Source organism: Carcharhinus amblyrhynchos, chromosome 5, assembly GCF_965287045.1.
Source record: "Carcharhinus amblyrhynchos chromosome 5, sCarAmb.v2.hapA, whole genome shotgun sequence".
In the NCBI taxonomy this organism is placed as follows: Eukaryota; Metazoa; Chordata; class Chondrichthyes; order Carcharhiniformes; family Carcharhinidae; genus Carcharhinus; species Carcharhinus amblyrhynchos.
In genome coordinates, this window is record NC_137328.1 from 33,345,780 (window position 1) to 33,370,234 (window position 24,455).

At 42.2% G+C, this 24,455-nt stretch overlaps 1 protein-coding gene across 10 annotated transcripts in view; it reads left to right on the top strand.

The window, feature by feature from the left end:
* LOC145342945 (uncharacterized) overlaps positions 1 to 24,455 on the top strand; it is a 134,195-nt gene that overhangs the window by 70,347 nt on the left and 39,393 nt on the right. For 9 of the 10 annotated variants that reach the window (XM_080188591.1, XM_080188590.1, XM_080188592.1 and 6 more), the window contains 2 exons: positions 4,099 to 4,243; positions 16,560 to 16,670. In XM_080188591.1, the coding sequence (XP_080044717.1) occupies positions 4,099 to 4,243; positions 16,560 to 16,670 (256 nt within the window). The remainder of the gene's footprint in view (positions 1 to 4,098; positions 4,244 to 16,559; positions 16,671 to 24,455) is intronic. The other variant, XM_080188596.1, reaches the window with a different exon arrangement.

Here is a 24,455-nt window from a genome sequence, read left to right on the forward strand (position 1 = left end):
ATTTTTAAGACGCGGGTTGATGGGTTTTTGATGAGAGAGGGGATTAAGGGTTATGGGGAGAGGGTGGGAATGTGGAACTGAGCCACGACAGATCAGCCATGATCTTATTGAATGGCGGGGCAGGCTCGAAGGGCTAGTTGGCCTACTCCTGCTCCTATTTCTTATGTTCTTATGTTATGACTTGATTAGCTATAAAGATTTGCATTCCAACCATTATCTTGTAAATTGAGTTTGTGTCTTCATATGCCCTGTTTGTGAACACAACTCCTCACTCACCTGAAGAAGGAGTAATGCTCCGAAAGCTTGTGCTACCAAATAAACTTGTTGGACTTTAACCTAGTGTTGTGAGACTTCTTACTGTGCTTCCAGTTGGAGACATATCCTTGGATATTTAGATCCAGCCCTGAAGCCCTTGCAACCATGTCTCTGTGATGCCCACAATATTGTACTGGCCAATTTCAATATGTGCAACAAGCTCATTTACCTTGCTCAATATACTGCACGCATTTAGGTACAACACCCTCAGTCCTGCATTGACCATCTCCCTTCCGATACCTGTCACCTTTTTTGCTCTGTCTGAAGTTAGATTCCTGCCATTTTCTATACTCTCTGTTCTATTACGTGGTTTGGAAACTTTACGAACCTCTCCTAAACCCTCAGCTCGGTTAATCCGCACTTCTACCCTCTCCTTTAACTTTGATTTTCTATTTCTCCGATGCCCCCGCCCCCCTCCAGGACTCTGGTACCAGCACGAGGCAGATGAAAACAATCCCATTGGAACAGGTCCCCTCTTCCCTAATACTGGTGCCAATGTCCCATGAATTCAAACCCATCCCTACTACACCAATCTTTGAGCCACATGTTTACCTCCTTAATCTTATTGACTCTGTGCCGATTAGTACGTGGCTGAGGCAGTGATCCAGAGATCATTTACATTTTTGGTTCTGATTTTTAATTTAGCTCCTAGCTGTTCATACTTCCTTAGCAGAACCTTTGTTTTTGTTTTATCTATGTCATTGGTAACTATGTTGACCATGACAACTGAGTCTTTACCTTCCCACTCCAGGTTCCTCTGCAGAAAGATATCCTGAACCCGAGCACCAGGCAGGCAGCACAACCTTCGAGACTCTCAATCCTGGTCACAGAACAATGTCAATGCCCCTAACTATAGTATCCCCAGTTATGACTACATTTCTTCTTTTTCCCTCACTTGAGCAGCTCCCTATACCATGGTGCTGTGGTGAGTTTGCTCATCATTAGATCATGGCCATTTGGCCCATCGAGTTTGCAGCGACCACAATCCGTCCAGGCCCTATCCCCATATCCCTACATATTTACCCACTAATCCCTCTAACCTACACATCACAGGACACTAAGGGGCAATTTTTAGCATGGCCAATCAACCTAACCCACACATCTTTGGACTGTGGGAGGAAACCAGAGCAGTCACGAGGAGAATGTGCAAACTCCACACTGACAGTGGCCCAAGCTGGGAATCAAATCCCGTCCCTGGAGCTCTGAAGCAACAGTGCTACCCACTGTGCTACCGTGCCTCCCTGCAGTTTCCATTGCCATCTACACGGAGCAAGAATCTCAAACCTGTTGGACGAGTTCAGGGACTGAGGCTCCTGCAACCCTACCTCCTGGATCCCTCTACCTGCCTCACTTGCAGCCACACCCTCCTATCCCTGTCCACTGGCTGAATTCAAGATATTTAATCTAAGGGGTGTGACTGCCTCCTGGAACATGGTGTCCAGGTATCTCCTCCTCCCTGATGTATTGCAGTGTTTGAAGCTCAGAATCCAGCTCATTTGCTCTGAGCCAGAGTTCGTCAAGCAACCAATTTACTACAGACATGCTCACTTGGAATCACAATGGGGTCCACCAGCTCTCACATCATGCATGAACAACACACCACTTGATCCTCCATCTCTCTCTCTTATTTAACTAGTTTTTAATTTGGGTTTTAAATTCTTTTTTAAAAAGTTTTATATCTCCTTATTATCTCAGTCTCAATGTAATGTCTAACCAGTAATTTAAATGGGTTTTCAAATTTAGTACAGCTTCCTGTTAGCCATTCAAATCACAGCCCTCCTGTGATGTCACTTAAGATTTTTTAGTCCAAACTCTCTGTCAGTTTCAGAAAATCAAGAATAACACTCCCAGACCAATCAGCGTTCTCTCTTGTAGCCTCTGCCTGTTTCACCCAACTCTAAAAGCACTCCTCACAATCAGGCAGCACTCACTGTGCACACAGAGCAGCATTGTGAGGCCTTTGTTTTTATAGGCACAACTTACAAGCCCTGGAATTAGTTTTAACTAGTTGTACAAACAGCCAACCAAGTTCAGTTGAGAGCTGACTCAGCTGATACCTGTTCCAGGAATGCACTGAAGTGCAGCTTTTAACTTCCCAAATAAGAACTACTTTAGCTCATCTGAAGGCAAGTTTAGTGACTACTTACCTCCTTATAACTTACCATTTGAACTCCCTGTTTTCACCCAACTCCAAAAGCACTCCTCACAATCGGGCATAATCCTATGTGATCAGCAATTTTCTTGTCATACCAGATAGCAAAATGATGATGAGCTGGGAGCTGAAAAGGGGCCCAAGGCAGGAACATAAAGTTGTTTTCAATATTCTCAGTTAGATTAGTTGGCACTTCACTGCAGCTGACTTCATGTTGGGAAGAGCCATCTCCTCTTTTGGGCTGAGGAGATATAGACTTGTCCACTGTATTGTGTGCTCTTGGCCTGCAAGAAAGATTGCAGAACACCTTTGATTGATTGTGTAGTGATATACATGGTAACCACATAGCTTGAGGTATGTAGAGCAGGGAGGGTGGTGGGTGTGAGGCTGACAGCATTGATAGGTGCGTGGGAGTGAGGTGGAATACCTGAACGTTGGGTGTGAGTTCTGTGTGATGGCATGATGCATTAAGTAACATGGGTGGTTGATGATGCAATAAGTGATGATGCATTCACTGATCTTGATCACCCACTTGAAGTCATTAAACATTTTGTGGAACAGCTGCTATGCATACAGACCAGATTCTGAGGTCTGATAACGGTATCTCCCTTCCTGTCCATCTCCACCTCTAATGTTCACAGTGCTACGACAGTCACTTTGGAGCATTGTCTCTGGTCTGGTGTTTGAATTTACCATGTTTTAAATTCCAGTATTCTGTACAACTTCCTTTCAAATAAAGACTATTGCCGGAATTTACCGCCTCGCCCCCACTGAGGCATGTAACTTCCTGCCCAAGACCAACAGAGATTCCAGGACAGGTGTGCTGGTAGAATTCTGACATAAATCCATAAGAGCAGACTGGCTGTACCATGAGCTATCATCAGAATGCTGATTGATCCCCTATTAGTGCAGAGGAAACTAGCATTAAAAAGATGCTTAGATCCATTCTACCATCAGAGTAATTGAGCAAGCTGCCCACGTCCAATGGAACCTGCCTGGGCAGATTATGAATCGTAGGCCAGCTGGATTTTTAGCCTTTTTTTGTACCTTTTGGTACTTTGCTTCGAATCAAAAAAATTCAATTCAAATTAAATCCAATCATGGTCCCCACATGAGGGGCAAATGAGATCCAAGCTGACAAAACTTCGCACCCCACCTTGGCTTCGATCAAGCAAGATTGAAGCTGATAGGGCAAGGTGTTTCACCCCTTCCTGGGTTTGATCTGATGCTTCATCTTGGCCAAAAGGCCAAGATGGCTTTGAAAAATTGCACCTTGTAAAGCCTTGTTTTTACCTCATTGGCCGCTCTGATCTTTTCCTCTACCCTAGCTGAGACAAACCACATTCACAAGCATCAACACAACCCTAGTGCAAAGGGCTAGTCTCATCCCCTGCCTGATTATTGTTTCACCTCTGCCAGCTGGAACTTTAGCCCCCGAATCTTCTAGCAATTCATTTAATGCCAATAGAAAATGCTGAATAGCTAATTAGTGCAACAATTCCCCTCCCCGCAATATTCAAGTTTTCTAATAAAAACCTTTTATTGGTCATGTTCTTGTAGTTATGTTAGTCCAGTAGTAGTTAATAACTGTGGTACCTAAACATGAAATTCTGTCTTTCTAACTTAATCAGGCTCGTCTCCAAAATAAAGAACATACCATTCCCAGAAAGCACCAGCGCAGCACAGCACCTTCTCCTGTTCATATCAGCACTAATCCCCAAGGCACTTGCATCGCTGTTGACCTCCTTTACAGTGGAACTAGCTGGAAAAGACAAGGTACACTCATCTCTCCTTTTTATAATTCCTAAGACCGTGATCTAGATTGATCTCTGTCAGCCATAATTACCAAATTGATTAATTTACTGTTTGTTTCTGTGTATTTCTTTTCGCAAGTCTGACCATTTCTTTCTCATGTAGTGTAATATTACTGAATGTTCTTTAAACCCGCAGTATTTACTTGCCTATCCTTCTTGCAGTTCTTTATATACTGTGGGCTACTCTGACCAAGTACCGACCACTAGTCACCAGGCTATCTCTTTTTCTCCTCTATTCTGTAGCTTTATCTCTCTCACTGGTGCGTTTGAACATGTTATTTTACAATTCTTTTGCAAGTATTTTAATATGCTGGTCTCTAAATATTCCAATTATTTGTACTGATCCTCAGATGTGCAGCTTAGATGAATTGGCCATGCTAAACTTTCTCTTAGTGTTCCAACATGTGTAGGTTAGGGGGATTAGTGGGCTAAATGTGTAGAACTATAAGATTAGGGCCTGGGTGGGATGCTTTGTTAGAGTTGGTGCAGACTCGATAGGCTAAATAGCCTCCCTCTGCACTGTGGGTATTCTATGATTCCATAATGTAAACTAACAGGTTTATTTGATAATTAGTCATGATTTAAACCATGGTTAAACTAGGCTACAAAATCAACCTACAAATGTATCAATTTATTTGTTTTTATTCATTCTTCAGATTTTATCTGTGGAATTAATCATTTCTAATTTATTGACTTACCATTTGGTGGAATTGTTAATTTAGTTTATGTTTGTAATTGCTGCAAGCGTTAGAGCATGTTTTCTGGGAAAGTTCAGCCTTGATACAAAACAACTTGCATTTATAGAATGCATAGTATAAAATACCTGAAACATTTCATGCAAACATTATCAAACAAAATTTGACTGTCACATGAGATATTGGGATAGGTGAGCAAAAGCTTGATTGTAGAAGGTATATTTTAAGGAGGATAGAGGTGGACAGATTTATGAAGTGAATTCCAGAGGGTTTTGGCAACTGAAGGAAGATCGCCAATGGTAGAGTGATTAAAATCTGGAATGCACAGGAGACCAGAATTAGAGGAGCAAATAATCTCGGGAGAAATGTAATTATAACGAATATAAAAAATGACTTCATTCAGGCTTGAGCCATAAAGAATAATTTGAGTTTATTCATTAATACTATGCTCCCAGTCGGACATTGTTCAGCTGGTATTCTCTTTGAACACAATGCCAATCATTTTTAGTTTATTTTATTTATTAGTGTTACAAGTAGGCTTACATTCACACTGTAATGAAGTTACTGTGAAAATCCCCTAGTCGCCACACTCCGGCACCTGTTCAGATACACTGAGGGAGAATTCAGCATAGCCAATATACCTAATCAGCACATTTTCTCCCACAGTCTGAAAAACCGGAGCACCCAGAGGAAACTCTCACAGACACTGGGGGAATGTGCAGACTCTGCTCAGATAGTGACCTAAGTCAGGAATCAAACCCAAGTCCCTGGTGCTGTGAGGCAGCAGTGCTAACCACTCTGCCACCGTGCCGCCAAATAGCTTGGGATATGTAGAGGTAAATCTATCTTCACTCCTTACTTCAAGCGCAGCTTCCCTCTTCCTCTTCAATGTTGGGTACCAAATGTGCCAATTGAAGTATTGCAGCTATTCAGTTGAACTGGCAGAAGGACAAAATAGTCAACAGCATCTTCAAAGCCCTGATGGCAGTGTGCGCTCAGCCTCTTAATTCTTAGCTTTTTGTTCTGGATTTACTTAATTAACTGATTTTAAATTCCCTAGCTGTTCTGGTAGAATTTGAACACACATCTCCAAATCACAGATTCAAGCCCGTGGGTTTCTTTTCTTGTAACATAACCATTATGGTAATGTTCTTATAAAGGTTTGAGTATTAGGATGGTGTCAAATCGTTTTGATTTTTTTTCCCTCAGTTGTAGAACAAGATGTAAGGATTTAGACTGTACTAAACTCCAGAGTCAGAAAATTCTTGTTTAGAAATAGCTATATTGGCAAAAAAGATGGCCACTAATTTAGAATGCAAACAGATGAGGTTTATTGAATCATAAAGATTGATATTTAACAGTTCATTAGTTAAAGAATGGTATGATATACAAGTTCAACATGCACCTGTTTATCTTTCCCATGGATCTTGGGAGTTCTGGGTCTTGTCTTCTGTTGGTTCCCTCAACCTGGTTGATGACTTGCAATATCTTTTGAGATTTTAGTTTGGGCCAACTTAACTGTAACATGCAAACAGATCCCTTTTTAAGACTTCAACTCTAGCAGATTGTTTAACCTATAGCTTCCCAGTCTACCTTAAACTACCCATTTTCAAGTTGCCTGCTACTCTCTTATCTGCTGCTTGCCCGCCATGTTTTCTTCCTTAAGAATGCCAACTTTGATTTTCTTAACAGCATAACTAAATTTACGAATCATTCCCAATAATACATATTAAGACTTTTCATTGCTAAGCCCGTGTACAGTACAGTTTGATTTTGTAAGCCTTATTACATATACCAATGATGTGAAGTCTTGGCTCTTGCCATAAGAGGGCCTCAGCAATATGTTAAAGCTGACCTTTGTGTATTTTTTTGAAATGAATGCTGCAACATTGCAAATTAATCAGTAGGTGGCGTGCATGTTAAGTAGATTGCTGGTGCCGCATCTAGGATCTGTGGAATTTCCCTCATCCACACATTGCTTGTCAGATTTTTCCCACCAGGTCATAAATTAGGAGGTACCCTTCTAAAAAAAAATCAAGATTTTTGAGTTTTTAAGTCGAAATAAGCACATCTCTTTGAAATCTCCTGTGGTATAACAGCACTGATAACAATTTGCTGGAAGATGCACCATCATCTAAGTCACCATTGGCTTGACTGAGACCACAGAGGATGCCAACGTTACATCTTTTGAGCACGTCTCCATTGAACAGGGAGCTTTGGTTCACTATTCCTCTCAATATAGAAGTTACCTTCAGGTTGCTATCAGCTGCAGTCCACATAAGCTATCTGACCTGTGACTGTCAGAATTACAATCATCATAAACTTGGGGAAAAGCCTCTGGTAATGTAAAGAGAATTTTCTGTGATTCTGTTCTTCCAGGCCCATAGGACCTCTTCTAGGCCTTCTGCGCATTCATGTTTGCTACTCCTGGTGACGCTAGCACAGGGCAACGAACGTCAAGGTGCCCAAATGATATCAGTGGATCCCAACATCTAAATTTCAGTCAGAACCTTACTTGGGATAAGTGCTACTGACTGCCCAAACCACACAAGGCAAGCGCAATGCTAACATAGCCTCCTTCTGTACTGTAGGGATTCTATGATTCTATAAATGAAAAAAAGTTATTTGCCAATATTTTAACCCATTTGCACCCCAATTTCATTGAGTGCTGGGTGAATCAATGTGGTGACTAATATGAGGTCTTAACTTCTTGGAGAAAGTAATGAAATGAGGTAATCGCTATTGACAATGCTCCAACTACCCTCCCAGGGGTGACAGCATTCAGTCAGGTGTCGAATACATATACAAAGTCAGTAATGATAACTCAACTCAGAATTGATCAAGCATAATAATTTATCATCACACCAGCCTCCCCCACGCCAAACACATCTGTCCTGTATCACCCCTTTGATTCCATTGTGTGCATGCCCTCCCAATTGAAATTCAATCCATCTTCCCATTCCATCTCCATCCCTTCACATTGTCATATTGACCCTGACAACTAGTTCACTCCTGCAAACTCATGTTGAAAATCATCTAATTAAAATTTCAAATGACAAAATGTAGCAAGATCCTGACTTTGCTTCTTAAGACAGAGTTGGGAGAGGAGACTACGTTGGCAGTCGTTATTGTCCATCTTTCCCATGCCATTCTACCCATGCCACTCCTTCAGTGCCATAAACAGAGTGATACGCTGACAATGTGACATTCTAGAGGAAACCTTCAGGGAATTGTTGCTGACACAGATTTACCCACTGCACCCACAGAGGGTGATGCAATGAAGGAATGACTGCTGTTAGGTTTATGAGTCTTGTGTTTGGTGAGGTTTTTCTGCACCTGTGGTCAAGTAGATACTTTAAGTCTTTACTGGTACACTTAGCACCCGAATATTGCAAGTATAATAATTTTTGATGCAACTGATGAAAGAAGCACCTGAAGTAAGATCCTCTACCCCACATGCAGCAGCTTAACCCACTGATTCATCAAAAGCGCAGACATAAAGACTTGAATGTTATTGTAGATCAGTATTTAATATGTTAACAGAAAATGTATCAAAGTCAAATCTGAAGTAAAATATGCTTTTTAGTTTGTATGATGCTATGCTTATAGAGTGAATTTACTATTGACATAAAGGAGGTTTGGGACATCAGTCACATTTGCCCTGAATTAAGTGGAGTTTGACATGATGTATTTAATTCCACATTAAAGTGACTGCATTCCTCAACGGGCTTGAGTTTTGAAAGATGATTACCATTTATGTAGTCACTCTTTCTAGTTAACTAGAATCTTTTACTGCATGCTTTTCAGAATACTAATTCTGTTGTGTATTTGGAGACATAACACTTGGTAAAAATGAATGGACCTTTATTTGTGGTTTGTGTACGCTCTCGTGTCTGCTGCTTTTCCGCTCTACATCTCATTATGTTGATTGTGCATGTGAATGGGTCAAACTCGCAAAAATACTTCTTTGCAGGGCACTATAGAAAGTCAAAACACAAATACGTAACATTTCCTTACCCCCTCCTTTTAATTTAAACATCCCCAAACAAGTTCAACATAACAATTGTCAACGAGTGAATCACTACTGCAAATATCAGGCGGTCTGGAGATCATCGTTCTATGAACAGTTGACCGTGAACCTCTGGTGTTTTCCTCTTCACTCTGATGTGAACCTCTGACGTTTTAGTCTTCGCACTGGCATCAGTGGCGGTTGGTTAACTGGCATTGACTTAGGAACTAGAGGTTGCCTCTGTGCCTGAATAGGGAGAGTGAGGTGTTGACTTCTTCAATGGTATCTGGTGACATAGAGGTCATAGAAAGTCCTAACTCTCAAAGTCGGAGCCTGAATTCTTGACAGGCTCCAATCTTGACAGATCTGTTTGCGCAGCTAGTAGTTGGACTGTACGTCTCTTCCAGATAATGTAATCTGAGGTATGGACAGTATATGAGACAGGTCCAGTCTGCACAAGGATTGCATTTGAAACCCATTCCTGGCCAAAACTCTTTATCATTTGTGGAAAACTCTGTGCTTTGCCTTGCTTTCATGCCATTCTACTTGTGCTTGGTGTTGTCATCGCACAATCTCCTTGGTTTTTGGAAGTTTCAGACAATTGAATGCAGAATGCACCCACCTTTTCATCATAAGTAATGCAGGAGAGGTTTTAGTTGTGGAATGTGCTGTACTCTGATAGACCAGTAAGAATTTATCAAGACGTTAAATAAGCGAACCTTGTTCTTTGGTTGCTTTGAAAGTATCTTCCATGGTTTGGGTGAATGTTCTGCTATTTCATTAGTAACAGGGTGATATGGCACAGACGTAATGTGTTGAATGCCATTTTCTTGTACAGAGTTCTCAAAATTGCAAGGCTAATTATTGTTTACCAGTTGTTCTGGAAATCCAAAGCAAATAAACACTACTTCTAGCCTTTCAGTGATCTTCTCAGCAATCTCTGGCCATTTGGTGTGAGGGTCAACAGTTACCAAAAGCATGTATCCTTCAAAAGGATCTGCAAAACCCACATGTTGCCAAGACTCTTCAGGCTATTCCTGTAGATGCAGTGGTGCTAAAGGGTAACAGGTTTCTTAGCTTTGCACAGGAAGAACATGTTCTATCTTTTTCTTCAATCTCAGCATCAAGTCCAGACCACTAGAAATAACTCCTTGCCATTTTGTTTCATTCATACAAATCCTTAGAGGCCTTCATGTACCTTTTCTAACACCAGTTTCCTCAACAGCGGCAGAATAATCATTCTGAGCCTCTATTGAAAACACCTGACTGCACTGACAACTCCATTCTCCTGGACTTTCAGGCTAGGTATTGGACCTGAAGTCTGTCTTTGTAAAAGGACAGGGTCATTCCGAATGTGTTTTTCACTTGCTTAGGTGTGACTGGTGTGTTGACTAAATGTTCAAAGTAGAATGTATTCCTCTTCAAGCAGTCTGAAGAATTAGGTAGTGGTAATCGTCAAAGTCCGCCCATGTTGCAATGTTACCAATGATTGGCAGTTTTAATGATGTGTGTGCAAATAAGAGCAATGCCCAAATTTGCATCTTACTGCAGGTGATGGAATTTCCGTGTGTGGCCCAAAAATGGTAGTGAGTTAGCGATAGTCCATATGCAATGTAAACTCTCTCCACTGCAGGAACTGATGGCATTTCTTGGCTCTGAAGATGATTCCCAGTGCTTTCCATCCAACTTGGGCATTGTTACTCTCTGCTTTGCTCAAGGTTCAAGAAGCAAAAGCAATGAGTCTTTCATTATCCGATGGCATGATATGAGACACCACAACCCCACACCATAGGGGGATGCATCATAAAACTGAAGGTGAAAAGTCGGATCAAAGTGCATGGGAGCTTCAGGCTTAAGTAATGTTTCTTTAGCTTGTATGAAGGTGTTATTGCATTGGTCTGACCATTTTCACATCGTATCCTGGCACAAGAGGTTATGTAACGTTTTCAGAGTTGTTGCCAAGTTTGGGACAAATCTTCCATAATGATTCAACAATCCCAGGAAGGAATGTAACTGACTTCTGTTCTGGAGTGCAGGTGCCTCAATAAGGGCCTTAACCTTAGAAAGAGATTTATGAATGCCAGTTGTGTCAGTCACATGTCTCAAGTACTCCAGAGAATTGGAAGAACTCACACTTGTCCTTATGGGCTCTCAGACATCAGTCTTCCAATCCCTGGAGAATAGCATTGAAGTTTCGAAGATGTTCCTCTTCATCTCAGATGTCCAAATAACACTTGATTCCAATCAGTCCGATCAGGATCTGACCCATTGCCCTTTGAAACAATGCAGGATCAAATGTGATACCAAATTGCAGTTTTTGGACCGGAACGAGCCGTTTTGTGTCACAATTGTCAGAAATTCCTGTGACGACTTGTCCACATTTTTTTTTGCTGGAACTTTAGCTTGATGCCAATCCTGCAAACTGGTTGTCAGTGTGAGGTAATGGATACTGTTCAATGCATAACTCAGGATTTATGGTGATCTTGAAGTCCCCTCAAATCCTCAGGATCCATTCTTCTTGATAACTGGAACAATAGGCATAGCCCATTTGCTGATATCAACAAGTTCCAAAATTCCAGTTTTCACAAGTCACTACAAGTCAGCCTCCACCTTCGGCCTAATAGCATATGATGCAGACTATGCCTTCAAACATTTTTGCTTGGCTTTCATCTTTTATTTTTAGTTTGGCTGTAATGTTCTTCATGATTCCTAATTCTCTATTGAAAATAACAGTGTGCTTTTTAAAGATTTTCAGAAAATGAGCCATTCTCCAATGTCCATCATGTGGATTTTAGCCCAGTTCAGTCAAATGCCCGACCCATCGGGGAACCACTTCTGTGCACATCTTCAGCCCTCTATCCTTAGTGGCTTTAAGGAAATGTGTTTGAGTTTCTCATTGTTGTTAGTCTCTGGCACCAGCGAGACTGCAGACCCAGTGTCAACTTTCATTTTTATTGGGCATCCTTCCAGCAGTGGAATGACCCAGTATCTGTCTATAGTACTGGTATGTCACTGTTCTTCTTGACCCTGGTATACGGCGAGGATATTTTTCCTTTTACTTTGTTGTCTTGATTTGTTGTTTTCATTTGTGTCCTTTCTTCCATAGCTCCAATATTCTACATATTTACACCAGCATTCAGCAGCAGGATATCCTGATTTAATGAAGATGGGCGTTCCCCCTTGAGGCTATGTATTTGCTTAAACTTAAGCTAATACAAAGACTCAAAATGCAGTGTACTGATTTTGAAGACGTGACTTTATTTAATGAAACGATTGAATGGGAGAATGATATGAGGAAGCCCCACACTCAGGGTAAAAGTACGAGCAGTCAGACATCAGTCTGAAGAACAATATCCCTGTGAAGGCAATTATACATTCCCAAAATCATATTGCCACCTTTCCAGTAGACATAATCCAATAATCATTAATACAAATCAGTCAAAATTATCCTGTCATTAACTCTAGCCAATAACAATACACATCCTGACCTCACAGGATTTCATTTGTCATTTATTACAACGTTACCTCCCTTGTGTAAAGGAGCAATATGGGACACTGGACAGTGAAATGAAAGAATAATTCCCACCGACCTGAATCCATGTGACTTTCATCCAACCCTGAGGAATTCTTTGTCTGCTTGCCACCTGCATTATCTCAGAGTTGAATGACCCTATTCATAAGGCTAGCGTTGATAGCTATCTTGTACCCGACCACTGCTGAAAGCGTTACTGCTTTCAGTGGAACTATTGTTCCTTTCCTACCAGGGCCTGCTGTATTTTGTCACTGACTGAAGTTTCTCAAAATGTAACCAAAAGTAAAACACATCCAACTTGCAAATTCAAAATACATGTTTTAAATGAGAAATATTTGTTAATTATACAGAGTTGTCTTCTATGGCAACAGCCCTGGCTGGCTTATGTTATAAGAAGTCTCACAACACCAGCTTAAAGTCCAACAGGTTTATTTGTTAGCTCAAGCCACCAGCTTTCGGAGCACTGCCCCTTCATCAGGTAAGTGTGAGTTCTGTTCACAAACAAGGCATATAAAGATACACACTCAATTTACAAAATAATGATTGGAATGTGAGTCTTTACAGGTAATCATGTCTTAAAGGTACAGACAATGTGAGTGGAGAGAGCGTTAAGCAAATGTTAAAGAGATGTGTATTGTCTCCAGACAAGACAGTTAGTGAGATTTTGCGAGCCCAGGAAAGTCGTGGGGGTTACAGATAGTGTGACATGAACCCAAAACCCTGGTTGAGGCTGACCTCATGTATGCGGAACTTGGCTATCAGTCTCTGCTCAGCGACTCTACGTTGTCGTGCGTCGTGAAGGTTGCCTTGGAGAACGCTTACCTGAAGATCAGAGGCCGGATGCCCGTGACCGCTGAAGTGTTTCCCAACAGGAGGAGAACACTCTTGCTTGGTGATTGTCGTGCAGTATTCATTCATCCGTTGTTGTAGCATCTGCATGGTCGCCCCAATGTACCATGCCTCGAAACATCTTTTCCTGCAGCGTATCAGGTAGATAAAGTTGGCCGAGTTGCAAATGTATGTACCGTGTACCTGGTGGATGGCATTCTCACGTGAGATGATGGTATCCATGTCGATGATCCGACACATCTTGCAGAGATTGCTGTGGCAGGGTTGTGGGGTGCTGTGGTCACTGTTCTCCTGAAGGCTGAGTAGTTTGCTGCAGACGGTGGTCTGTTTGAGGTTGTGCAGTTGTTTGAAGGCAAGAAGTGGGGGTGTGCCTTGGCACGATGTTCGTCTTCATCAATGACATGTTGAAGGCTCCAGAGCAGATGTCGTAGCTTCTCCACTCTGGGAAGTACTGGACGACGAAGGGTACTCTGTCCGCTGTGTCCCGTGTTCATCTTCTGAGGAAGTCGGTGCAGTTTTTCACTGTGGCACGTCAGAACTGTCGATGAGTTGAGTGCCATATCCTCTTAGAATCATAGAAACCCTTCAGTGCAGAAAGAGGCCCTTTGGCCCATCGAGTCTGCACCAAACACAATCCCACCCAGGCCCTATCCCCATATCCCTCCATATTTACCCACTAATCCCTCTAACCTAAGCATCCTAGTACACTAAGGGATGATTTAGCATCACCAATCAACCTAACCCACGCATCTTTGGACTGTGGGAGGAGATCGGAGCACCCGGAGGAAACCCATGCAGACACGAGGAGAATGTGCAAACTCCACACAGACAGTGACCCGAGCTGGAGCTCTTATGACGGCTTCTTTCAGCAACTGGAAGTGTCAGTTGCGAACCTCTTCTTAGCACATCCTGTGTATACGGAGGGCTTGCCTGTAGGGAATGGTTTCTGTAATGTGTTTAGGATGGAAGCTAGAGAAGTGGAGCATTGTGAGGTTATTCATGGGCTTGCGGTAAGTGAAGTGCTGAGATGACCGTCCTTGATGGAGATGCATGTGTCCAAGAATGCATCCAATTTCGGGGAGTAGTCCATGGTGAGTCTGATGGTGGGATGGAACTTGTTGATGTCATCTTTATAGTTGTTTCAGTGATTGTTCACCATGAGTCCAAAGGAAGAAAATGTCATCAATGTATCTAGTGTATAGCATCGGTTGAAGATCCTGTGTGGTGAAAAGGTCTTGTTCGAAGCTGTGCACGAAGATGTTGGCATATTGATGTGTGAATTTGGTCTCCATGGCTATTCTGTGTGTCTGGTTGAAGAACTGGTTGTTGAAGGTGAAGACATTGTGGTCCAGGATGAAGCGGATGAGTTGCAAAATTGCATCTGGAGATTGGCAATTGTCGGCATTGAGTATTGAGGCAGTTGCAGCAATGCAATTGTCGTAATCTCCAGATGCAATTTTATAACTCATCTGTTTCATCCTGGACCACAATGTCCTCACCTTCAACAACCAGTTCTTCATTCAGACACACAGAACAGCCAAATTCGCCCACCATTTTTTTCCTCATACAGATTTCCCATGTGCGCATTTTATAACCACATTTCCAGCAGCCACCAAACTCCTCAGGCAGTGACCCAAGGCTGGAACAGAACCCAGGTCCCTGGCACAGTGAAGCACTAGTGCTAGCCACTGTGCTGTTCCTTCCATGTGACTTTTCTTAAACTGCTTTCAAGTTTAGCAAGTGCACGTCCATTATTCTTGTCTCCAGTTTTGTTGTGTATTTGGAGACATGACACTTAGAAACACTTTCGTAACAATGAATGGAACTTTATTTGTGGTGTGTGTTCAGTCTTGTGTCTGCTTGCATTATTTTCAGCTCTATATCTCATTATGTCGACTGTGTGCATGAACAGGTGAAACCTTGCAAGAATACTTCCATGCATACATTACCACAGCAGGGCTCTACAGTAAGCCAAAAAACATACAATACAAATTCCTAACACTGAAAATTCAGGACAGGTACTTCAGATGTCTCAACTTCTTCTGGGCACAGTGCTGTTACTGTGAATTTGAGCTGATTTTCAAAAGCCTACCCTTATTTGATCAAATTTCACAAACTCTGAAGAGCAGCAAGTTCTCCAGTCCGCTGGTCAGGATTTAAGCCATCAAAAACAAATTAACAGACCATTCGTATAATTGGTGCTTGCAGAGCACTTGGGATGGCAACTGCAGTTGAAAGAGAAAAAAATCACAAGTAATTGCTTTGGGCTGATGTGACAGCAGAATAAACTATACATGGAATTATTCTGTATCCAGACAGGGATTGAGGTCACTTAAACTCACCAAATTGAATGTTTTTGGCTGATATGATTTCATGGAGTTTCCAAAGATTTTAAAGTTAAAGTATATTTATTAGTGTCAGAAGTAGGCTTACACTAACACCACAATGAAGTTGCTGTGAGAATCCCCACTCACCACACTCCAGTACCTGTTCGGGTACACTGAAGGAGAAGTCTTCTGGATGGTGGGAGGAAACTGGAGCACGTGGACAAAACCCATGCAGACACGGGGAGAACGTGCAGACTCTGCATAGACAATGACCCATGCTGGGAATTGCACCCGGTCCCTAGCGCTGTGAGGCAGCAGTGCTAACCGCTATGCCATCGTATCCCCAAAATATTCTGTAATCCAACATTGAAATATCTAGCTAACAATTGTTCTGGAATAGTGCAGAATGAAACTTGTGTAGGAGAATAGCAACCATTACACAACAGAAGAGCAGAAAATAGTAGTCTCATTGCTAGATGGCCCTTCTACATGTGTGCTTCAGTTGCAGAATTGGTAGCTATAGTACATGGCCTTACCCCAATCTGGTAAGGTTCACAGCAGCAGTAGAGCTTGCAATTTCTATCCTGTAGTGTTTTGGATGACACCTCCTCCTCCAGGTACTATGCCCTAAGACGACATTGGTTTTGACTGACCAGGAAAATCTCTTGCTCTTATTGCATATCATTGTGTGTATCAAAAGGACTTGCAGGCTGATGATCAGTCCTTTTAGCCATGTTTTAAAACATCGTCCATGGCCATCAAGTCCTGAAGAATACTTGAACCCAGAGCTTCTGATCCAAATGTAGGGATGGTACCACTGCTGTCACATGATCTCCTTTGATGTTGGTGCCTTTGTCTTTCATTAGATCAATATTCGTAAACGTGCTCAAGAAAATGAAGATTACTTGAACCATGTGCTGCTAGAGGTTGAAAGACTCTGGCCATCCTTTATTGGTGGTCGAAGAATTGCAAAACAGGTATTGACTTGTAGCTTTATGGTAACAAATGTATTTAATGAAATCTCTTAGAATCTGATAGCACAGATAGAGGGTGCATGCCCATTGTGCTGTGCCAGACCTTTGAAAAAGTTATCCAGTTAAATCGCAGAGTCATCCATCTAGACATGTCCTTGATTTTAAAACCTCATTCTCATGTTCAAATTCCTCACAGCCTCAACTCTCCCTATTTCTAACTTCCTCCAGCCCTACAACAATTTGAGAACAATGCTGTCCCCTAATTCTGATACATTATGCAACTCTAATTTGCATTCCCCCACCATTGATGGTTGTTCCTTCTGCAGCCTGCATCCTAAACTCTGAAATTTGCTAACTAAATCCCTCTGCCTCTCCACATCCCCTCTTTTTAAGATACTAAACCTATGTCTTTGATTGAGTATTTCCACACTATCCTAATGTCTGCTTCATTGGATTGGTGTTGAGCATTGTCCGATTCCACTCCAGAGGAGCTCTTACGATATTAAAAACCATTCGATATTTATGTGATTATGCCATGCTGGTAATGGATCATCATAAGATTCAAGTGCAGATCAGAGGGAAAGTTACAGCATGATAGCTCCCAATTCTGCAACCAGAGCACGCGTGCAGCAAGGGTCCAAATTTCCTACTCCATATTCACAGCTGCCTATTGCAGGAATGGAAACTTGATTGGAGAGTTTCAAACGTGAAGCTCCAGAAAAGATTGGCTTGGATTTGGGAAACTACAGCAAGTTCAAGGACTTTAGACTTTAGACAGGTTGGGGAGAGGTATTTAAGAAGGCAAAAGAAATTTTGTCCTTCATTGTTAGAAGGATGAAGTTTAAAAACAGAGGGGTTCTGGTGCAGCTGTACAATGTGCTGTTGAGGCCATACCTGGAGTACTGTGTACAGTTTTGGTTTCCTTACTTGAGAGAGGATATACTGACACTGAAGAGAGTGCAGAGGAGATTCTGGAGTTGAGAGGGTTGGCTTATGAGGAGAGACTTGAGTAGACAGGACTACACTTGTGGAATTTAGAAGAATGAGGGGAGATCTTAGAGAAATGTATAAGATCATGAAGGGAATAGATAAAATCAAAGCAGGGAGGTTTGTTTCCACTGCTGGGTGAAACTAGAACTAAGGAGGATGGCCTTAAAATAAGGGGGAGCAGATTTAGGATTGAGTGCAGGAGGAACTTCTTCACCCTAAGGGTTGTGAATCTGTGCAATTCCCTGCCCAGTGAAGCAGTTGATGCTACCTCATTGAATGTTTTTAAGGCAAAGATAGATAGGTTTACATAAGAACATAAGAACATAAGAAATAGGAGCAGGAGTAGGCCAACTAGCCCTTCGAGCCTGCCCCGCCATTCAATAAGATCATGGCTGATCTGTCGTGGCTCAGTTCCACATTCCCGCCCTCTCCCCATAACCCTTAATCCCCTCTCTCATCAAAAACCCATCAACCCGCGTCTTAAAAATATTTAGCGAGGCAGCCTCCACCACTTCAACGGGCAGAGAATTCCAGAGATTCACCACCCTTTGAGTGAAGAAGTTCCTCCTCAACTCTGTTCTAAACCGCCCCCCCTTTATCTTGAGGCTATGCCCCCTAGTCCTACTATCCTTTCTGAGTGGGAAGAGTCTCTCCACCTCTATCCTATCCATCCCATTCATCATCTTATACGTCTCAATGAGATCTCCCCTCATTCTTCTAAACTCCAATGAGTACAAGCCTAATTTATTCAGCCTCTCCTCATAGCTCAATCCCCTCAACTCCGGCAACAGCCTAGTAAACCTCCTCTGCACTTCCTCCAAGGCCAAAATATCCTTGCGTAAGTACGGCGCCCAAAACTGCACACAGTACTCCAGCTGCGGCCTCACCAATGCCCTATACAGCCGCAGCAAGACCTCCCTACTTTTATATTCAATCCCCCTCGCGATGAAGGCCAGCATCCCATTTGCCTTCCTGACCACCTGCTGCACCTGCAGGCTGGGTTTTTGCGACTCATGCACAAGGACCCCGAGGTCCCTCTGCACCATCGCCTGCTGCAGGAATTAAGGGTTATGATGATGGACAGTAAGTGGAGCTGAGTCCACCAAAAGATCAGCCATGATCTTATTGAATGACGGAACAAGCTCGAGGAGTCAGATGGCTTACTCCTGCTCCTACTTCTTATGTTCACTGTCTTTTACAGTCTTTCTCAATCTGCTGCAGTAAGCGAACAATTTTCCTTCAATGCCTCTCCACCCTTATCCAGATGGTGGGATTGCACTAGACTAGATCTGTTCTGATCCAGAATTAATCTTTTACTCAGACAGCTACATCAGCCATTCACCAGCAGATCTGGCTGCTCCACATAAAGCAATAGTGAACCCAGCTCATCTGCCAAAACTGTTCACTATTCCAGCTTATCCTGAAATGTGGATAACCCCAGTCTTTTTTCTACCATAAACCATCTTAAACCTCTTCCCATCTCCTGCACCTTCATCTTCAACACAATGTGCAAGGAAATCCTGAACATGGTATCTAATTAGTTGCTTTTGCCGTTTCCCTCCCTCCCCTGAGGTCTCCAAGTTAAATAACTTCGAAGGTTTCCTCTTCCCACCCAAGCTCTGAACATGCAACTTTTTCTAGTTTCTCTCCTATCACCCCCTCATGCCCTCTGAGCTTATCTTATCCACGTAACCTATCTCTTACTCCCTCAACTCCGTTCCCACTAAACTGTAGATCACCAACTTACATTCTTGGCTCCCACGTTAGCTGTTATATTAATATTAATAGCTGTTAATACTAATACTCCTTGGGTATGGTCTATCCTTCTCTGCTATAAATCTGCTGTTGTCTGCAAAAAAGCCAATCCTGGACCTCTCCATCCTTGTAAGCTATCACACTTTTTCCAACCTCTTGAAAGTCTTTTAAGTTGTTGCTGTATCTTAAATCCACATCGAACTTTCCTGGAGCTTCATGTCTGAAACCTTCCAATCAGGTTTACTCCTCTGCCATTGTGCTGAAACAACTCAGTAAACTATCTCTCGACCTGCTGCTCTAGGCACACAATCCCACTTCAATGTTTCTCCACCTTTACCCAGATTGGTAGGATTACAATGGCCTAGGTGCGTTCTTCTGTAATTGTAGCCAGTTTTCTGCAGTGGCTTTACTTCCTGCTTCTGCATCTTTACTTCTGGTGTCCCCTAAGGACCTATCTTTGCACCTCCTATTGCTAATCTAATTGCTGCCCCTTAGCAACATTATCTGAAAACAATGTCAGTTTCCATATGTATGCTGACACCCAACTGTACCTCAAAAACACCTCTCTTGGCCTCTCCATTTCCTAAGTCAGCGGTCTCTAAACTTTTCAGTATGAGAGCCACATTGTAGATTTTACACATTTTCGCAGGCCAAGGAAAAAAAATTAGTTTTATAAATGAATGAATAAAATTTAAATGAATGAATAAGCTTTATTTGGATCTTTTTTGTAATCGGCATGATCTGATTCAAAACAAAAGAGAAATGTGACAATTACAAAGAAACAATGCCATGCTTAGACTGAGAAATGATATATAATGAGTAAAAATGTTAAACATTAGCAAATGCTCTGATAAAATAATCAATTTCTTAACTGCAGATGAGAAAAACAGGCTATTCATTTTTTAATTAATTTTATTTACCGAAATTTTACAAGTGTTAACCTGAAATGAGAATTTGCCAAATTTTGTGGCACACAATAAGAAAAGTAAACATGCCCCAAGAAAGAACTTCAGTAAAACAAAGCAAAGAAATTCAAAATAAACTTGAACCATTAGTAAAGGTCTAACAAAAATAAATTCCGTCTGCACCTTTCTACACAATTCTGGCAATTGGAGTTATCAATCGTAACCAACAAATCATGAAGTTTTGCACATGATTAATGGGAATGATGGAACTGCTTTTTTAATTTCAAAATATTGCAGAACTGAGGTTTCAAGCTTGAGGAGCCAATTATTAGCATGGACTTCAAATGCTCATCAGATAAGTTTGCTCGATATTTGGACTTGACATCCTTCATTTTTGAAAATGTTTGTTCACGCAGGTACATCGTACCAAAAACTGATACAAATTCACAAGCAAATCGCTTCAAATTTGGAAACTGCTCAGGCTGCAAAGGTTTATAAAACTGGATCAGATTTCCTTCTTTATATTTGTCTTTCAGCATGTCATTTGATTGGAGATCAATAATTTCCTTTTGAAGCTGACTTGGGAGTGTTTCAACATTGCAGTCAAGTGGATTTTAAAACAGCTTTATTTCATCTGTTTCCATCAAGATCAGAAAATTGTTCCTGAAATTGTTTTTGCAAATCCTTAATGATTTCTGTTGCAAATGAAAAAGGGAATTCTGCTTCACTTTCTTCATGAAATTTTTCACAACATGGAAAATGGACCAAGTTATGAACTTTCACCTGTCCTTGAAATAGCATCAGTTTTGCCCTGAATGCCTTGACACGCGCGAATAGATTACAAATCAAATTTGTTTCACCTTGCAACTTCAGATTCAATTGATTCATATGGCTTGTCACATCTGCAAAAAATGCCAATTTCCAAAGCCAGTCAGTGTTTGATATAAGTGATTCGGGTCGATTCTCTGTGAGAAATGAATCAATTTCCTCTCTGAGCTGAAAGAGCCATGATAGAACCTTTCCACAACTAAGCCATCGAATTGCAGTATAATAGGCAAGTCAACAAACTCAGAATCAGTTTCTTTCAGAAAATCATGAAACTGGCATTGATTAAGCCTGTGAGATCGAATGAAATTCACTGTCGAAACAACAGGCTTCAGAACGCAAGATGTATCCACATATTTTCCGCACAATGCTTGTTGATAGTGCAATGCAGAAACATAGGCTTTGACATCCACCAATCTTACAAGCTTTTGTAATTTTGTCCAACTAAACCTTTCTTCACCCCAGACATGTTCTTTCCTCCATCAGTTGTCATGCATTGCAGTTTATTCCACTCCAGGTTATATTCTAAACCAGTTTTTTGCCATTGTTTGAAGATGTCTTCTCCTGTTACTGTGCTGTGCATGCTATGCACTGGTGCTAATTCTTGTGTGACATTAAATTCACTGTCAACGCCACGGATGAAAACTCGGAGTTGTGATGTGTCACACACATCAGTTGATTCATCAAGTGCGAGAGAATACAAGTGAAAATTTCTTGCTTTGTCTGCAATTTAATGAAATATATTGCTTCCTATATCCTCAATTCTACAAGCAACAGTATTTGTCGCAAGACTGACGATTTTGAACAGGTTTGCTTTTTCTGGGCATAACTTTCCCACTGCTTCTATCATAGACTCTGATGAGATCTCCCTCGATGAATGGCTTCCCTCGATGAATGGCTTCCCTCTTTTAGCGAACGCATAAGCTAGTTTGTAACTGGCCCTGGTTAAAGTTTCATTTTCAGTTCTCCTTTGCATAAAAGAGCTTGTTGGGAAAGCAACCTGCGTTGAATTGATTCAGCTTTTTCCGAGCGCTGTGTTCTTGTGAATTGGGAATAACTTGGTTCATGTTTGGTCTCATAGTGCCGACATACATTGTACTCCTTCAAAACTGCAACTGTTTCGTTGCATACAACACACAAGGCTTTATCACCTGCTTGTACAAAGAAGTTTTTATGCCCCATTCTTCATTAAACAGGTGGCACTCACTGTCCACTTTTCTTTTTCCCTTCCATAACTGAAGGGTATATCTGACTGAAAATAAGGGTTCGCCAAGCTGACACCACTGTGGTCATATGGCAAGGAGTGCGGTGGACAGGAACTGCACATGTCAACTGTCCGACCGTATGGTTGGGAAAAAATGAAGGGAAATAATTAGTTTTATTATTTATAAATATTTCAAGTTGCTGCGGGCCGGATGTGACCAGAGGGCCATAGTTTGGAGAGCCCTGGTCTAAGTTATCAGAGTGTTTGTCATTCATCTAATACTACACATTTGAAATTTATTCCAACCAAATTTTGGGAAGACCAAAGCCTTTGGGGGGGCAATTTTCCCATCCTGCTATGTTGATTTTTTTTATCAAGGTGAGATGGGAGGTTTAAACGGGGCCGGATTAGCATGTTCTGCACTAGGCGTTGGCTCCAAAATGTGTCTCCCAGTGCCGGATGTCTGGTGCCATGAGTCCCACCTGGAAATAGATGCAGAGCTGCATAATACGTGCACGTGGTAGTTTTAATATACTTTAAATATAATTAGCAGGCCTGGGACTGATGTCTTTGGGCCCACTAGCCTCCCACCACCCTGACCAGGAGTATTTCGCTCCAATGGGGATTACAATGGCTCCCCACTTGTGGGGTTCTAGCGGCCCAATCCCGCTGGATTGAAGGGGAGCAATTGGGGCCAGATGGAGGGTCATGTGAAGGGGGCTGTCCCCAAGCATTGGCACCTTAGCAGTGCCAGCCTGGGTGTCCAGTACTGTCCAAGGGGCCAATGCCTGGTGGCACCTTGGCACTGCCCATTTGGCAATGCCGAGGAGATGGGGCCTGATGGGGGTGGGGGCAGAGCCTGATGGGGTGATCATTTTGGGTGGAGGGTCCCACTGCCACTCTGCAGTCGAATCAGTGGAGGTGGGAGGGAGACCAGTGATTGGGGCAAGGGTATCAGGACTGCTGTTTGGGGAGGGGGGGGGAGGTCAGGGAGTTGGATGCTGGAGATTAGGGCCAGTGATGAGTGCCAGGGCTGGCCCGGGCATGTTTAGGGGGCTAATGATCAGGCCATGGTGTGGTGAGAGAGCCAGTGTTGTGGGGATCGCGGGGCTGGCCAGCAACAGAAGGCCGGCAGACAGGGGCTATTGCGCATGTGGTGATGTCTGCACTGGCAGATTGGCGCATGCACTGTGGCCCACTCAGCGTTATGCTGCTGGCCCCTTCAGCAGGAATAGACCCTGCCCACTGATTTCCAATATGATCTACACGAATACACTCAGCCGTGTACAGAATGTCAGAGATTCTTCTCTGAACTCCCACTGAGAAAAACAGTGTGATTTACTGCAGTTTTCACACAAATTCGACACTTAATTTTTTGGGGAGAATCGTCCCCATTGTCTTTAGTGTCTGTCACAAACTCTGTTCCCTAATCACAATCCCTCTTCCTGCCAATTGTCCAAGGTCGGATCTGACTGTGTCTAACCCTGCTGTCATACTTGAACCTGAGATGAGCTTTCAATCACATCCACACCTATTTCGATCTCCATATGTTTACTTCTGCCTCAGTCCATTTGCTGCTAAAATTCTCAATCGTACCTTTGACTATTGCAAAACACTCCTGGCCAATGCCCTATGATCTACTCACTGTTTTGGATGATCTCAATTTACAATATTGTCCATGTCCTAACTCAACTCCCATCACTGATCTACCATTGGTTCTTTGCTAAGCAGCACCTTGATTTTAAGATTTCCATGACCTTGCCCCTCACTATTTTTGTAACTGCACTAGCTTTACAGTCTTCACATATCTGCATATCTGTAAGTCTGGCCCCTTGAACATCCAGAATTTTAATCAGTCTGTCATTGGCAACCGTGCCTTTAGTGGTGTAGACCTAAACTCAGAAATTCCCTGCCTCTCCCTTTTAAGATGCTCCATAATATCTGCCTCTATTCAAGCTTTTGTTATCTGCCTTGATTCTTCTAGTTTCAGTTTCACGTTTTGCTTGATGACAATCCTGCAAAACTGTTTGGGATAAATTATGATGATAAAGGTTCTATATATTACAAGTTGTTGGTATTAAGTGGCTGCAGTTTTTGTCTGTGTAAGAG